General features: G+C 43.1%; 1 protein-coding gene across 1 annotated transcript; it reads left to right on the top strand.

The window, feature by feature from the left end:
• The first annotated feature begins 1794 nt into the window (after positions 1 to 1794).
• On the top strand, positions 1795 to 7076 carry LOC148021738 (putative auxin efflux carrier component 1d). The gene is made up of 7 exons (XM_087697259.1): positions 1795 to 2615; positions 3424 to 4264; positions 4799 to 5123; positions 5365 to 5450; positions 5698 to 5855; positions 6076 to 6152; positions 6292 to 7076. Exons 1-7 carry the CDS (start codon positions 2007 to 2009, stop codon positions 6356 to 6358), a joined length of 2163 nt encoding a protein of 720 aa, XP_087553385.1. The 5' UTR covers positions 1795 to 2006; the 3' UTR covers positions 6359 to 7076.
• Positions 7077 to 12830: the final 5754 nt, after the last annotated feature.

The raw sequence follows: 12830 nt of genomic DNA, 5'->3' as shown, positions 1-12830 counted from the left end.
AATAGCTATCTTTATCCTGAAAGTCAAAAGCTAGTTTTGAACCGCTTACCTTTTGCTCAATGAATTGCATGTACACCACTCAATCGTCCACACTTGTGTGCAATCATTTCATTGACACTTAAATTGTCTAGTGCTCTAGTGTAAAGCCAACCTTTGTCTCTAGAAAAAGTCATTGCTTCAGCCATCACTTGTTGTGCTAGAAGAAGAGCATCGATGGGAGGAAGAGATCAACACAATCTGCCAATTAACAGAGGAGAGGTGCTTCGTCATCGCCTCTTCAAATAGGAGCATGCGGATCGACTTTAGCGCTTCCATCCAATAGATGTGCTTCAAATTGTTATCCAAGTAACCTAGTTTAGTGCTGCTAATAAAGCAATAAGTGTTGCTTGAAATCCATTGCTACTTACAAAAGAAGGAGTTGTATGTTGCCAACCCTAATACTAGGTTTGGAATTGAAACGCAAACATGAAGCGGAAGGAAGATCGCAATGAAATCGCAAGATCATCTAATCCCAATCGCAATCTGATCACAAGTGGGGCATACGATGCCTTGGGGAGGGATGCACCAAAAGAGTGAATAAAAAAACACTCCACTGGGCTAGATGGGCTTGGAACAGGACGAGGAGCTTGGAAGTTTACCTCACACATAGTGTGACGTGTCTGTCGATTGCTCTGGTAGGGGCCCACGTGGCAACAAAACAATGGCAAGGCATCTCTCGGGGGTACGCTTTCCGAGGTGGAAAGCCGCGGGAGAGTGACGTGGCGCAGGGGATGATGCTGATGTGGAGTTGCGAGCCCCCTTATTTTTGTGAGGGAGACGTGCCTGCGTGCCGATCCGCTGAGGCCCGAGGCCCGAGAGGCGAGAGAGATACTTGGCCGACGATAGCAAATCCGATTTAACTACAAATACAAACAGACACACAAGTTACAACGAATGAAGTGCAGCTGTACCAGTTCGTGAGCTCATCGAGATATGAGACACAGACACTCAGAGTCAGACAGACTAGGCCATAGTCCAGAGTCCAGACTACTCCAGAGAGAGAGAGAGAGAGAGAGAGAGAGAGAGAGTACTGTGCGTGTGGCGCTGTGGACTGGATCCTTTTCTTTTCGAGCCTCTGCGAATTCAGAAAAGTTTGCCGGCTACATGTCGGCGCGAGGGGGGGCGAGGTGGACTGTTGGTGAAAACGGCCCCCAGCAAATGGTGGCAGAAGCCGCGAGAGAAGGAGAGAGTATAAGTGTGCGTGACACTTACTAGAAGCTGAGGCGCACCGGAAGAAGGAAGTAGAGGCTTTCATTTCAGTCTACGGCGGAGCTGAGAGATGAGGCACAGCTAGAGAGAGAGAGAGAGAGAAAGAGAGAGAGAGAGTGAATGTAAGTGCGCTAGATATACTAACGAAGAAGAGAAGGAGAAGCTGAAGCTGAGAGGCAGCAGAATTAGGAGAGAGAGAGAGCGCAACGGTAGTGAGAAGAAGATAAGAGGAAAGCGGCGGCAGAAGGAAGTAAAGATTTACATAGATTCAGATCGTGACTGGGGGAGCTCAGAGGGAGACAGGCGCAAGCTGAGAGAGAGAGAGAGAGAGAGGGGGGGGTGTACTACAGCCAGGCTAGCTTAGAAGAAGACACAGCAAGTGGTACTTGCGAGGACGTGAGGGTGATGGAATTCTCTTCCATAATAATGATGACACCTTTATGTTGATGCAGATCAGTGATGAGCCAATCGACGACAGATAAGTTATACGATGCGGGGAAGCAGCTGGAGGACGGGGCCGGGCGGGCGGGGGGGCAAACTGCGACAGTAACAAAGTAACACAGGGCCGGAATTCGAGATCAACAATAGGAGAAATACTTAGGGAGGGTGGCGCTGCGGCCATTATAGTCATATTATAAGCAGAAGAAGAAGAAGCAGCAGCGGCAGCAGCAGCAGCAGGAAGAGAAACATTAAGGAAAGGTTAGAGTAAAAAAAGGAAGAGGGAGGTTATTTATTGTTATTAATAGGGATTAAGGATCATGATAAGCGCGGGGGACCTGTATGTGGTGCTGACGGCGATGGTGCCGCTGTACGTGGCGATGATGCTGGGGTTCGCGTCGGTGCGGTGGTGGGGGATCTTCAGCGCGGTGCAGTGCTCGGGGATCAACCGCTTCGTGGCGGTGTTCGCGGTGCCGCTGCTGAGCTTCCACTTCATCGCCAGCAATAACCCCTACGCAATGGACGCCAAGTTCATCCTGGCCGACTCCGCCTCCAAGGTGGCCGTCTTCCTGCTGCTGGCGCTGTGGGCGCGCCTCTCGGCCCGCGGCAGCCTGGACTGGCTCATCACCCTGTTCTCGCTGTCCACCCTGCCCAACACCCTGGTCATGGGGATCCCCTTGCTGGGCGCCATGTACGGCGACTACTTCAAGGGCGTCATGGTGCAGCTGGTGGTCCTCCAGAGCATCATCTGGTACACCCTCCTCCTCTTCCTATTCGAGTTCCGCGCCGCCCGCCTCCTCCTCCTGGAGCAGTTCCCCGAGACCGCCGCTTCCATCGTCTCCTTCAAGGTCGACCCCGACGTCGTCTCCCTCGACGGCCGCGAGCCCCTCCAGACCCAGGCCGAGGTCGGCGAGGATGGCAAGATCAAGGTGATTAATTAAATCGTCCATCCATCATGTCTCTTCACTCTCTGTGCCCGCTCCCATGTTTCAGTTTAACATCGAGTTTCTTTAACTAAACTCTTTTAGAACCATAACCTGAACCACCTAAAAATCTCTGGTATGGCTGCAGCTAACAATCTTTCATACCATCCTTGCCCGCCAGGCCCGCTAACTGCACATTGCACAATTAATGTTACATGTAATTGCAGCAACCATTTACTTCACTATACCTCCTGCACTTGAATCACATACTCCTAAGAATGCACATTACCCGTATGCCTTGACTTGTTTATAATGTGAGAAACCAATCATCAATATTTATTTAAAGTTCACACGTCGCAACACAAAACAATAACTGAATTAAAGGGGTGTTGGGATGTTCCAACCTTGGGCATCTGGACAACTCAATAGTACCTAAGGATGAACCACTTATTGAGTTCAATCCCCATGTTGGTCAATTGGGAGAGATGGTTGATCCAATTATTGAGTACAATCCCCATGTCGATCAATTAGGAGGAATGGATCATCCAACGGCCTTGTGTCAAAATAGACTACTCAAGCAAAGGGATATGGAGGATCCAAATATTGTCAATATATGTTGTGTTCCAATATTGTTGTATCACCTCAATGGTGCCATCTCTTTGGATAAATAGCAACCATGAGTAGTAATGATATTTTTGGGTGAAGAGCTTGGAATGAACACCATCCCACCTGATCTCATTATATGCAATGAAATAAGTTGATTTCGTATGACAATTATTCACTTGACACTAAACCTCGGCTTTTCATGAACCAGGTTTTCATTCGAAGGTCAGTCTCAACCTCCCACCAGTATGAGCTCTTTGCATCCCCTCGGAGATCAATGAATCTGGACCTCTTTGCATCACCAAGGAGGTCCAACATGAACACATTGGACCTATTTGCAATGGGTCTGACATCAATGCCATCATCCAAGGCAATAACGCCACGCCCATCGAACTTAACTGGTGCGGAGATCTACTCGTTGACGACGGGCGGGGCCCACTCAGCGCAAACAACACCAAGGGACATGACGATGGGGTTTAGCAGCAGCTTCGACCAGCCGAGCACAATGTGGTCCGGGCGCCCGGGGCTGAGCCCGAGGCAGTCCAATTTCACCTCATGCGAGATGTATTCTCTGCAGTCTTCTAGGTGCCCGACCCCCAGGGCCTCCAATTTCCAGGCCATGGATCAGACCATCTACGAGGGCGCCCACGATTCATCGGATGAGGCCGCCCAGCCCGCCCTCCAGGGGATTAATACCCCAGGTCTCTCGAGCATCAATGTGAGCCGCAACGTCATCCATAGCAACAACAAGGCTCCGCCTTACGGTAGCTCTAACGTCACCCTCCATAAACCAGACCCGGACACAGGCCTCAAATCAGAAGGACAGACTCCATTGCACGCCTTGAGCTCCTCCACCACCTCGCCTCCTGGCGCAGCAGCAGCTGCCTCAGAGGCTGCAGCCCTCATGAATGTCACTGCCCCAGCCTCTGCCATGGTCCCTCCCAGCAGCGCCACTGCAGCTTATAACATGCAATCCCACATGAAAGATACCCCATCAACTGTCGCACCTGCTTCATTGACTCATGACAACGATCCGACCAAAGATTCCAAAGGTCCGTTTTCCGTTACCTACTTTCATTCCCTTATGTGAGACAAATGTTTTGAATACCATTCACCACTAGTTAGGTACATTAAATGTGTTACTTCAACATCTTTTGTGATCTGTTTCAGCAGTATGTGTGTCCAAAATCGCCTCTCATTTTTACATCACCTACCGATGCCATTAAAGATGGTATAAAATTAGCTGGATAGCATACTTTTGGACATGCTAGGGTACTAGGCAATGGGCATGTGATGAGCAGTGCCAGCAGCTGTCACCCCATTTTGTACTACCTGCACTGCCCAGTGACCCAGGTAGATGTGTAGTATCCCAATATAATGTTGGCCTTTCCCCCACCCGCACCTCGCTAGGTATGCAGCACCTCCCAAGTAGAAGCTTATGATTTTGAAGACTATGGAACAAAACAAGGAAAAGGAGCCCCTTTCCCCATGTCATGGGAAAATGTCCAAAACTTCTTTTGGTTGTCTTCTCTTAAGTTGAATCTTATTTAACTGCTTACCTCGAGAATAATTCATTCTCTTTTCAGCTATCTCAATTCCACCTCCCATCAATGTGGGTGAGGACTTCAGCTTTGGGAGCAGAACTCATCTAGTGGGCTCACCGACTCGGAAGCAAGAGGCTGATCATGACAACAGCAATAGTTCAAAGTTTGCTTCATACAACAGTAACAACACTGGCAATGCCAACAGATCAAAACCACCGGCGGTCTTCCGCCACAACAGGCCTAGAGACATGCCATCTTCCACTGTCATGATCAAACTCATCTTGCAGATGGTGGGGAGAAAGCTCTTACGGAACCCCAATACCTATGCAAGTCTCATTGGTCTTACATGGTCCCTCATTGCTTTCAGGTATAAATGAGGCTCAAACAAAGTCAGTTACACATTTCAAGCTGCCAGTTTTCATTTGTACTAGGCTCTACCCAGCTATATTTTGGTCACTTCACATAGATCCTGCATGCTCATATTTGCATGGTTTGCACTGCCTATAAGTAACATGCTCGTTGTTTAATACTGCTCAGAAGCTGTTCACCTGGACCTGCATGTTGTGAGTTTCAATTGTTGATCAGTTTTGTCTCATTTTTTATATTAGGTTTGGGGTTAGCATGCCGAAGATTATTGCTGAATCTCTCAAGATCTTGTGGCAAGCTGGCCTAGGAATGGCCATGTTTAGTCTAGGTAAGTGATTCTCTTTAATGGATGGCATCAATGTCTTTGTAGTGTCCTGAATGAGGGCAATGGTTACTTTGTGTGTACACAACATACATGTGCATCCATGTCTGACTGAACGATCAATTTAATCCACAAGAAGCATATGGTGCCCAAAGAACTTATTTTTGTGGGACTAGAGAAGGTACATGCACAAAGTTGTGGATGAAGTTGTCAAACTGATAGATTAATGCTGGCTTTAATGATGGATTGACAGGTCTTTTCATGGCCTTACAACCACGCTTGATCGCATGTGGCCCCTCTTTAGCAGTGTTTGCAATGGCTGTCAGGTTTCTCACCGGACCAGCAGTCATGGCTGCATCCTCCATTGCAGTGGGCATGAGATCTGTGCATCTACATGCAGCTATAGTTCAGGTATGTTGGCACAAGCCTTGATCAGGGAAATGTGTGAGTGTTTGCAATGATGTTTCTGGTGCATGATTTTAACTTCAGAGATGCCCACTATAGAAAAACAAGAAGAAATCAGAAGTGTGCTAGCTCAGGTTTAGAACTCAATCAGTTCATTAACTTAAATTTTCTTTCAGGTTTAGATCCTGATGGGTTGATTAACTTAAAATTTTCTGATGCTGTACAGGCTGCACTGCCTCAAGGAATAGTCCCCTTTGTATTTTCAAGGGAATATGACCTACATCCTGATGTATTGAGCACGGCGTATGTGATCGCTACCTTAGATATGCTTAATGGGGATTAATCACATCGTTATTATGCCCATCAAATCAAATGAGTAGGATTGAGAGATGTTAAAAGAAAGTAAAACGGTGATCTAATCGGGCCTTTATGTTGGCAACAGGGTGATATTCGGCATGCTAGTCGCGCTTCCAGTCACGCTCCTCTACTACGTGCTGCTGGGGCTTTGAGAGACAGAATCTCTAAAAAACACAATATTTTTTTCCCATTTCTTTTGTTTTTGCGGGGGGGCGAAAAAGGGAGGGGAAAAAAAAACAGTGATATAGATGTGTTAACCGGTCCACGTGAGCAAGAAAAAAAGGTCCAGGACGGACAGCAGCTTTTGGCCTTTCCACGTGTCTGGAGAAGAGCTTGGTTTAAAAGGTGGACCCAATGAAATGGCTACACGTGGCACGCGAGTTTGACTACCGACTGAGCCCTCTTCTCTCTCTCTCTCTCTCTCTCTCTCTCTCTCTCTCTCTCTGTGAATCCACCCGGGTTCGAATCCAGGCATGTGCGGGATATGCCTCCCACTACACACACTCTCTCTGTCTATCATACATATGACGCTAACCTTTACAGAAAGCACACACATACCTACAGTCTACACAGTATAGTATACATGACCACTGCTACACCACACATTAGATGATGAGATGATAGGGAGGAGGGGTCCTTTTCAGCCTTGGAAATTTGAGAACGCTTTATACATTCTTTTCGTTTGGGAACTGCCGACTGCCTCCAGCGTGCAAATATCCATATTGTAAGTAAGCCAGAATTCCTTTTGGTTCGCTGCCCCCCCTTCGCTTCCCGTTTCCCTCCCGGGATTCGAACTTTTATCTTTTCGTGAAAATGTGAATAAAAGGAAGGGCTTGTAAGTTGTGCGTGACTAAAGTTCTTGTTTTTCTTTTTGGCCCCCCCCCTCCCGGGATTTGAACCGAGTCAAACTTTTGCCTTTCGTGAAAATTGTGAAATAAAGGCTGTGGCCACTGCCAGCATCCTCAGCCTCCCTACGCTGGAATATCTAGAGATCCTAGAGGTGTTTAATATTTAACATTCTCTCAACGGAATCTTTCCCAATAGCGAGCGAGAGAGAAAAAAAAAACAGGCAGAATCGCAATGGTCCAATGCCTATATTATTAATTTCTACTCGTGACTATTAATGTTTAGAAATTAGAAGCTAGCCGCATTGGCTAATCATTTCTACCAATAATATTTAGAAACTAGCCACTTTTTTTTTTTTTAAAGCAATCGATATATTATCAAGGTGAATGTAAAAGTAGTTACAACATCGTATGGACGCAACAAGGCGCTAGGCCTAGAAACTTGAGCTTTCTACAAAAAAGCTCAAACATACAAAATTCCGACTTTAAAGATCCTAAGATGATGACTAAGAGCTCTTTTTTCAGTTGCCTTGCATGTTCATCGAGTCTCTCCTTTGCACCTTGACCAAACAAACATAGATTTCTCTTCGAGCATATGAATTTCATGGTGAACACATCAATTAGTTTGGTTATCCGCCAGTTGCCTTCATCCAACTAACCTCAGTCCGCGAAGAAGAGCACTATTGTACCAAATTAATCCTTCAAATTGGAATCTCTCATCCATCTTTTGATAGTCCTCCAAATAGGCAACCAAATAAGTATGAACTCTCCCTGAAAAGGAGGCGACACATGGAGACAATCCCAGAAGAGGTGCTTCTTTGCTTCTTCTACACATCAATACAATGGACAAAGAGGTTAAATTGTTAGCCACGTAGAACCTTGCTTGAAGAGGTAGCCTTTTAAGCACTACACTTATAAAAGCATAGCTACTTTCTTGATGGACTAGTTAGATCTCAAAAGATTGAGCCATGCTTCTTGACTACTGAGGTTGGCCAACTTCCCTTAACATGGAGCAAGATTGAGCCTAGAAATTCTCTCTCTCCATCATCCAATTGGCAGTGTTCCCCGATCCAATCCATGGGGCGCTAGCTGGCATCATTGATGTCCCACAAGTCCATCCAAGTACTCAAACCTTTGTTGTGAAGGTTTCTTGAGAGCTTCAAATTCCTATAGGTTGGGGGGTGCTCAGGGTCAACTGTGAAAGGAGAAAGCCATACGCTTCTTCCTAAAGATGAATCCCCCCTATCTAGAGCTCCTCCAGCTCCAGAAGCATTCACAAGGACTTTTTGGCAATTTTTTGCCAAGGCATGTGCGAATTCTGATTGAGGAATCATGATGGTCAAGTGAGGGCAAGTGAATATGTCTTGCCAATCCAAATTAGGCCATTGTGTATCTAGTATTTTAGTTGAGGTGATCCAATGCTTCATGAGAAGCATCCACGGTTGATTCTTTTCCATTCCCTTTAGTAATGACACGGCAAGTCCCTATACCTTGCCATTTAGATCTTGTAGACCAGCCCCTCCAGCTTCCATGTCCGCTATGATTATGTCCTAGCCTACTTGTGCTACCTTCCTCTTGTCGTGGAAGGACCATAGAAAATTCTTGATTGCTCAACTTCTCTCCATGTTGCCTGGCCAAAAGGAAGGAGAGAACCAACATTGACTATTGCAGACATTAGCATGTCTTTAATAACAGTCAATTTCCCATCCATCATTTAGTCTTTTCCTCAAACTTGTTAAAAGACCATCTAAACATTTGCTAAAGGGATATTTGGATCCCTATAAGGATCCCAAGGTACCTTATTGGCTCCCCATGTTTTACTACTTTGAAGCCCAACTATACAATCCATTGATCACAGTCACCCCATGAAAGGATGAATAGTTCCATTTTATAGATTGATTTACCTTGGAATACCGATCTACCTTGGAAACTGAGAGCGCAGAAAATTCAGCATACACCTTCATCAGACTATTGACTAAATCCTTGTCTGTTTGCATGATGGAAGCATTATCATTTGCAAAGAATTGCATAATTGATTGCAAGCCAATTGAAAGGGGAAGGCCTTTTATCACCCAATAATGTATGCATCTGTCGATCTCGCAGAGGAGAGGGTCCGTTATGAGTGCAAAGAGTAGCAGAGCAAGGGAGGGCAACCCCAGCATATGGATCTTTTAAGGGCAAAGGAGGAGGAGACTACTCCATTGATGGTAATGGACACAGTAGCTCCTTTGAAGAGTGTGCAATGAGGTTTGAGAATGTGGGGACAAACCACATTGCAGATAGGATAGCCATGATGAAGCCCTAGCTCACTTGATCATAGGCCTTGTCCCAATCCATATTGATGAGGATAAATTTAGTTTGTTGGCTCATCGCATGATCCATGGAGAAATTTAGATTTAGGACTGTGTCATGAATGCGACTTCCATGCACAGACCCAAATTGCTTGGCATGGATGAACTTCGAGAAGAGGTGTCTAACCTTGAGCACTAATGCTTTGGCCAAAACCTTATAAGAGAAATTAAGCATGGTCAATAGTGTCTAGCTGGGGGGTTTAGAGCAATCGAGTGCTTTGGGGATTGATTTTATCAAACCTTGATTCATGCTAGGATGCAATATGCCTGGACGCCTTATGTAGTTCATTAGGGCCATCAAATCCTTACCACAAGGGGGCCAAAGCTTTTGAAAAAGTTTAGGAGACATGGCATCAATCCTCGGTGACTTCCTAGTCTTCATGGCAAAGACTACCATCTTGAACCCTTCTTTAGGGAAGGGCCTATCCAATGGCTAACAACTTGTCAACCCCAATCAAGACAACTTTGTCCTGCAATAACTCCTTTAGCCCATCTCCATACTTCAGGCATTGAGGTGGGTCACTTCCCATAATCGTAGCCAGACGCTACCTAAAGACTCCTACTATAGAGTATCCATTTGATACCAATACACCCTCCAAGGTTTACCACTTTAGTAATTTCTTTCTTCTTTTTCGTAGCTCTAAGTCAAGAGAAGAAAAAGTCATTATGCCCATCACCTCGGGTTTCCGAGTGGCCCTTAAGTTGAATCTTGGCCGCTAAAGTTAGCTACATTTTCTCTTTTTCTTAGACACGAAAAGATAGAGAATATATTGAATAATATCAACTATTGTAATCTATAAACTAAGATTTATTAAAAATTATCAATGACTACAAAGATACTAGATGAAATTTTAAAATCTTAGCTAGATCTCTTGGATATATTTTACCCCAATTTGCAAAAGGTCTCCCAATACCATAGTGCTTTGAAAGTGACTTCAACCCACAATGCTTGCTTTTCCCATTAAATACTCGATTATTTCTATCTTCCTAGGTTGAATGTAAGGTGAAGAGTCTGATGATCTCCATATACTTAAACATTTTCGTTTGCCTCTAAAGTTAATATTTCCAAAGATCTGAAAGCCATGCATTGTTGTTCATCTTCAAGGGCTTTGATTTGTTCATCTTTAGGGGTCTTGATGTGGTGCATCACTTGATTCGAAATATTCCTAGCTATGCAAAATAGGTGGGTCTATGTTTCCTCGCTACTACACAACTAATTGCCATTAGTGTAATCCCATGTCTTGAGCTTCTCCCAAATGAAAAAGACACCAACCATGATTTTTGGTAGAAATAACCTGCCTTTAAGAGGAAACTGTAAACATCAATTTCTATCAAAACAGTCAAACATATCTTTAGACATGTTGGCCTCCCAACCTTTATAATAGTTGACTTTTGCTAGTTCTGGTATCCAAGGCAGACAATATTGTCTTGCATGTTATCTCTAGACGAGAGAATCTATATGTTGTTGTTTGAGTGGCCAACCTTACTCCTTTGCACTTTCGCGACCACAATATCCCACCATAGCTTATAGGGATTAGTCAAGTTAAGATTTGCTTTCACTTACTCAAACATGATTATTGAGCCATTGTGATTTATCTGGCTTCCAAATTTATTGAGGCCCATTTTTGCTAAAGCAAGGCCTCTCCTAGCTATAACAACAATTGAGGGTGGAGTGAATTTCCATTACCAAAAAACATTTTCGTCCTCTAAAACTTCAGTGTAATGGTGTGTTTTCCATTCACTTCATTTAGAACTTCCAGTAGGTTAGCCGGTTGTCCTATGGTCTTAGCTGTAATGATTGCTTGTGACTAGATAATATTAATGTATAGAGTGTCATTGCAAGTTTCTTAGATGTTATTATGTAGTGGCACTGATCAATGAAGATTTCTTGTAATTAATGAAGGACCGAATAGCTTCACTAATGTTAAGATCTAGTCATTAAGGGAGTTTTGAGGTCTCGAAAATGCCCTATAAGTGATCCTAGAGAGAGAAAATATTTTAGGAAATAAAATAAATTTTTAGATATTCAAAATTTTTTATATTTTGGTAAGTAAACATATCAAAAATATTAATAAGTCATTATCGGGATATTCTCGTGGTCACATCAAACCTCGACATCTAGGCCGCCATAAAGGTGACAAAGATTGTTATAATGAAGATCTTACTCATCCTCATTAAAGTGAAAACTAATATTCAATTTTAATTTTGTTCGACGTTTAATTACTTCCCTCCATTCTCACTCTCTTCTAGTTATTTCCCATTCTTACTAGTTTCTTCTTCGTTTTCCTTCTTGTTTCTAATTTGTATAGTTTATCAATCCAATCTTCTAATTAAATCCTTAAGTATGGATCAGCCATCCAATGATCTATGTAGCTCTAGTAAAAGACCTCTCTATCATCTTCATATTGAGCTGGATAGTGAGTATGAACTAATAAGGAAGAGAACAAAACCCATTACTATTACAAAGTCTACAAAGCATATAATCAAGTTTGAAGGAAAGAAGAATCTTGATCTTTGGTTAAATGGTAAGCTATATCCCAAAGATCCTAGTAAAAATAGCACTCCACCTTTCTATAATAGCTCTTCATTATTGAAGTTCATTAGTGATGGATATAATGGTGGGTTTCTAGACTATACACTTGACTCGGTTACAAAAAAGGATGTCCTCAAATTGGAGAACCATCTTTTATCAAAACATAACAATGAGTTACTACAGAAGCTAGAGAGCTATCAATAGAGGATTCATTTGTTGGAGAAATACATCAAATTTTATCAAAACAAAAAAAAAAACGACAAAAGGTTCTTAGAAATATTGAGTCTCAGACAAGGAGAAGGTGGTTGTAGTAAAATAATCCAAGCAACAAGGTACATTTTTTTTACTTTAAAAATATGAAATATGACTTTGTTTATAATTGATTGTATTGATTTGTGATGTTGATTTTGTTTAGGTCTCTTCTTCAATTGAATGCAAGTGAAGAGATTCTTTGAAAGCATCTCAATTTTATTATCATCTTATAACTATTTATTTTGTGCCATTTTTACACTTTTTTTACAAAATTAAAGAGCTTGTGCTTTGTATTATGTATTATTTTTCATAAAATTTAATTAAAAATAAATTTATAAAGCCGTATTTGGACTGTGTTGAGGTGGAATTAGAAGTTGAGAGTCATGGTATTTTTAGATGAAGAATTCAAGGAGCATAAAAATAATAAGTGATAGAAGATAGATGCGATAAAAATTTTAGTAAAAAACATAGATATTTTGGAGACGGGTATAAATACGAGTATAATTTAGCATGCATTCATGGAGTTTGAGTCAAGAAGTTATGGGCAGGGACAAATTAGGTCCAGAGATGTAAAGAGATGTCAAAGAAACCGGTTCAGGTGGAAAAATGGTCATTTTTGAAAAGAGGTTATTCAAGAAGTTAA

Source organism: Lygodium microphyllum, chromosome 17, assembly GCF_053477565.2.
Source record: "Lygodium microphyllum isolate KBCC chromosome 17, Lygodium_microphyllum_v1.1.10, whole genome shotgun sequence".
NCBI classification, from domain to species: Eukaryota; Viridiplantae; Streptophyta; class Polypodiopsida; order Schizaeales; family Lygodiaceae; genus Lygodium; species Lygodium microphyllum.
Note: the sequence above shows the minus strand (reverse complement) of the source record. Positions and strands in the feature narration are given on the sequence as shown.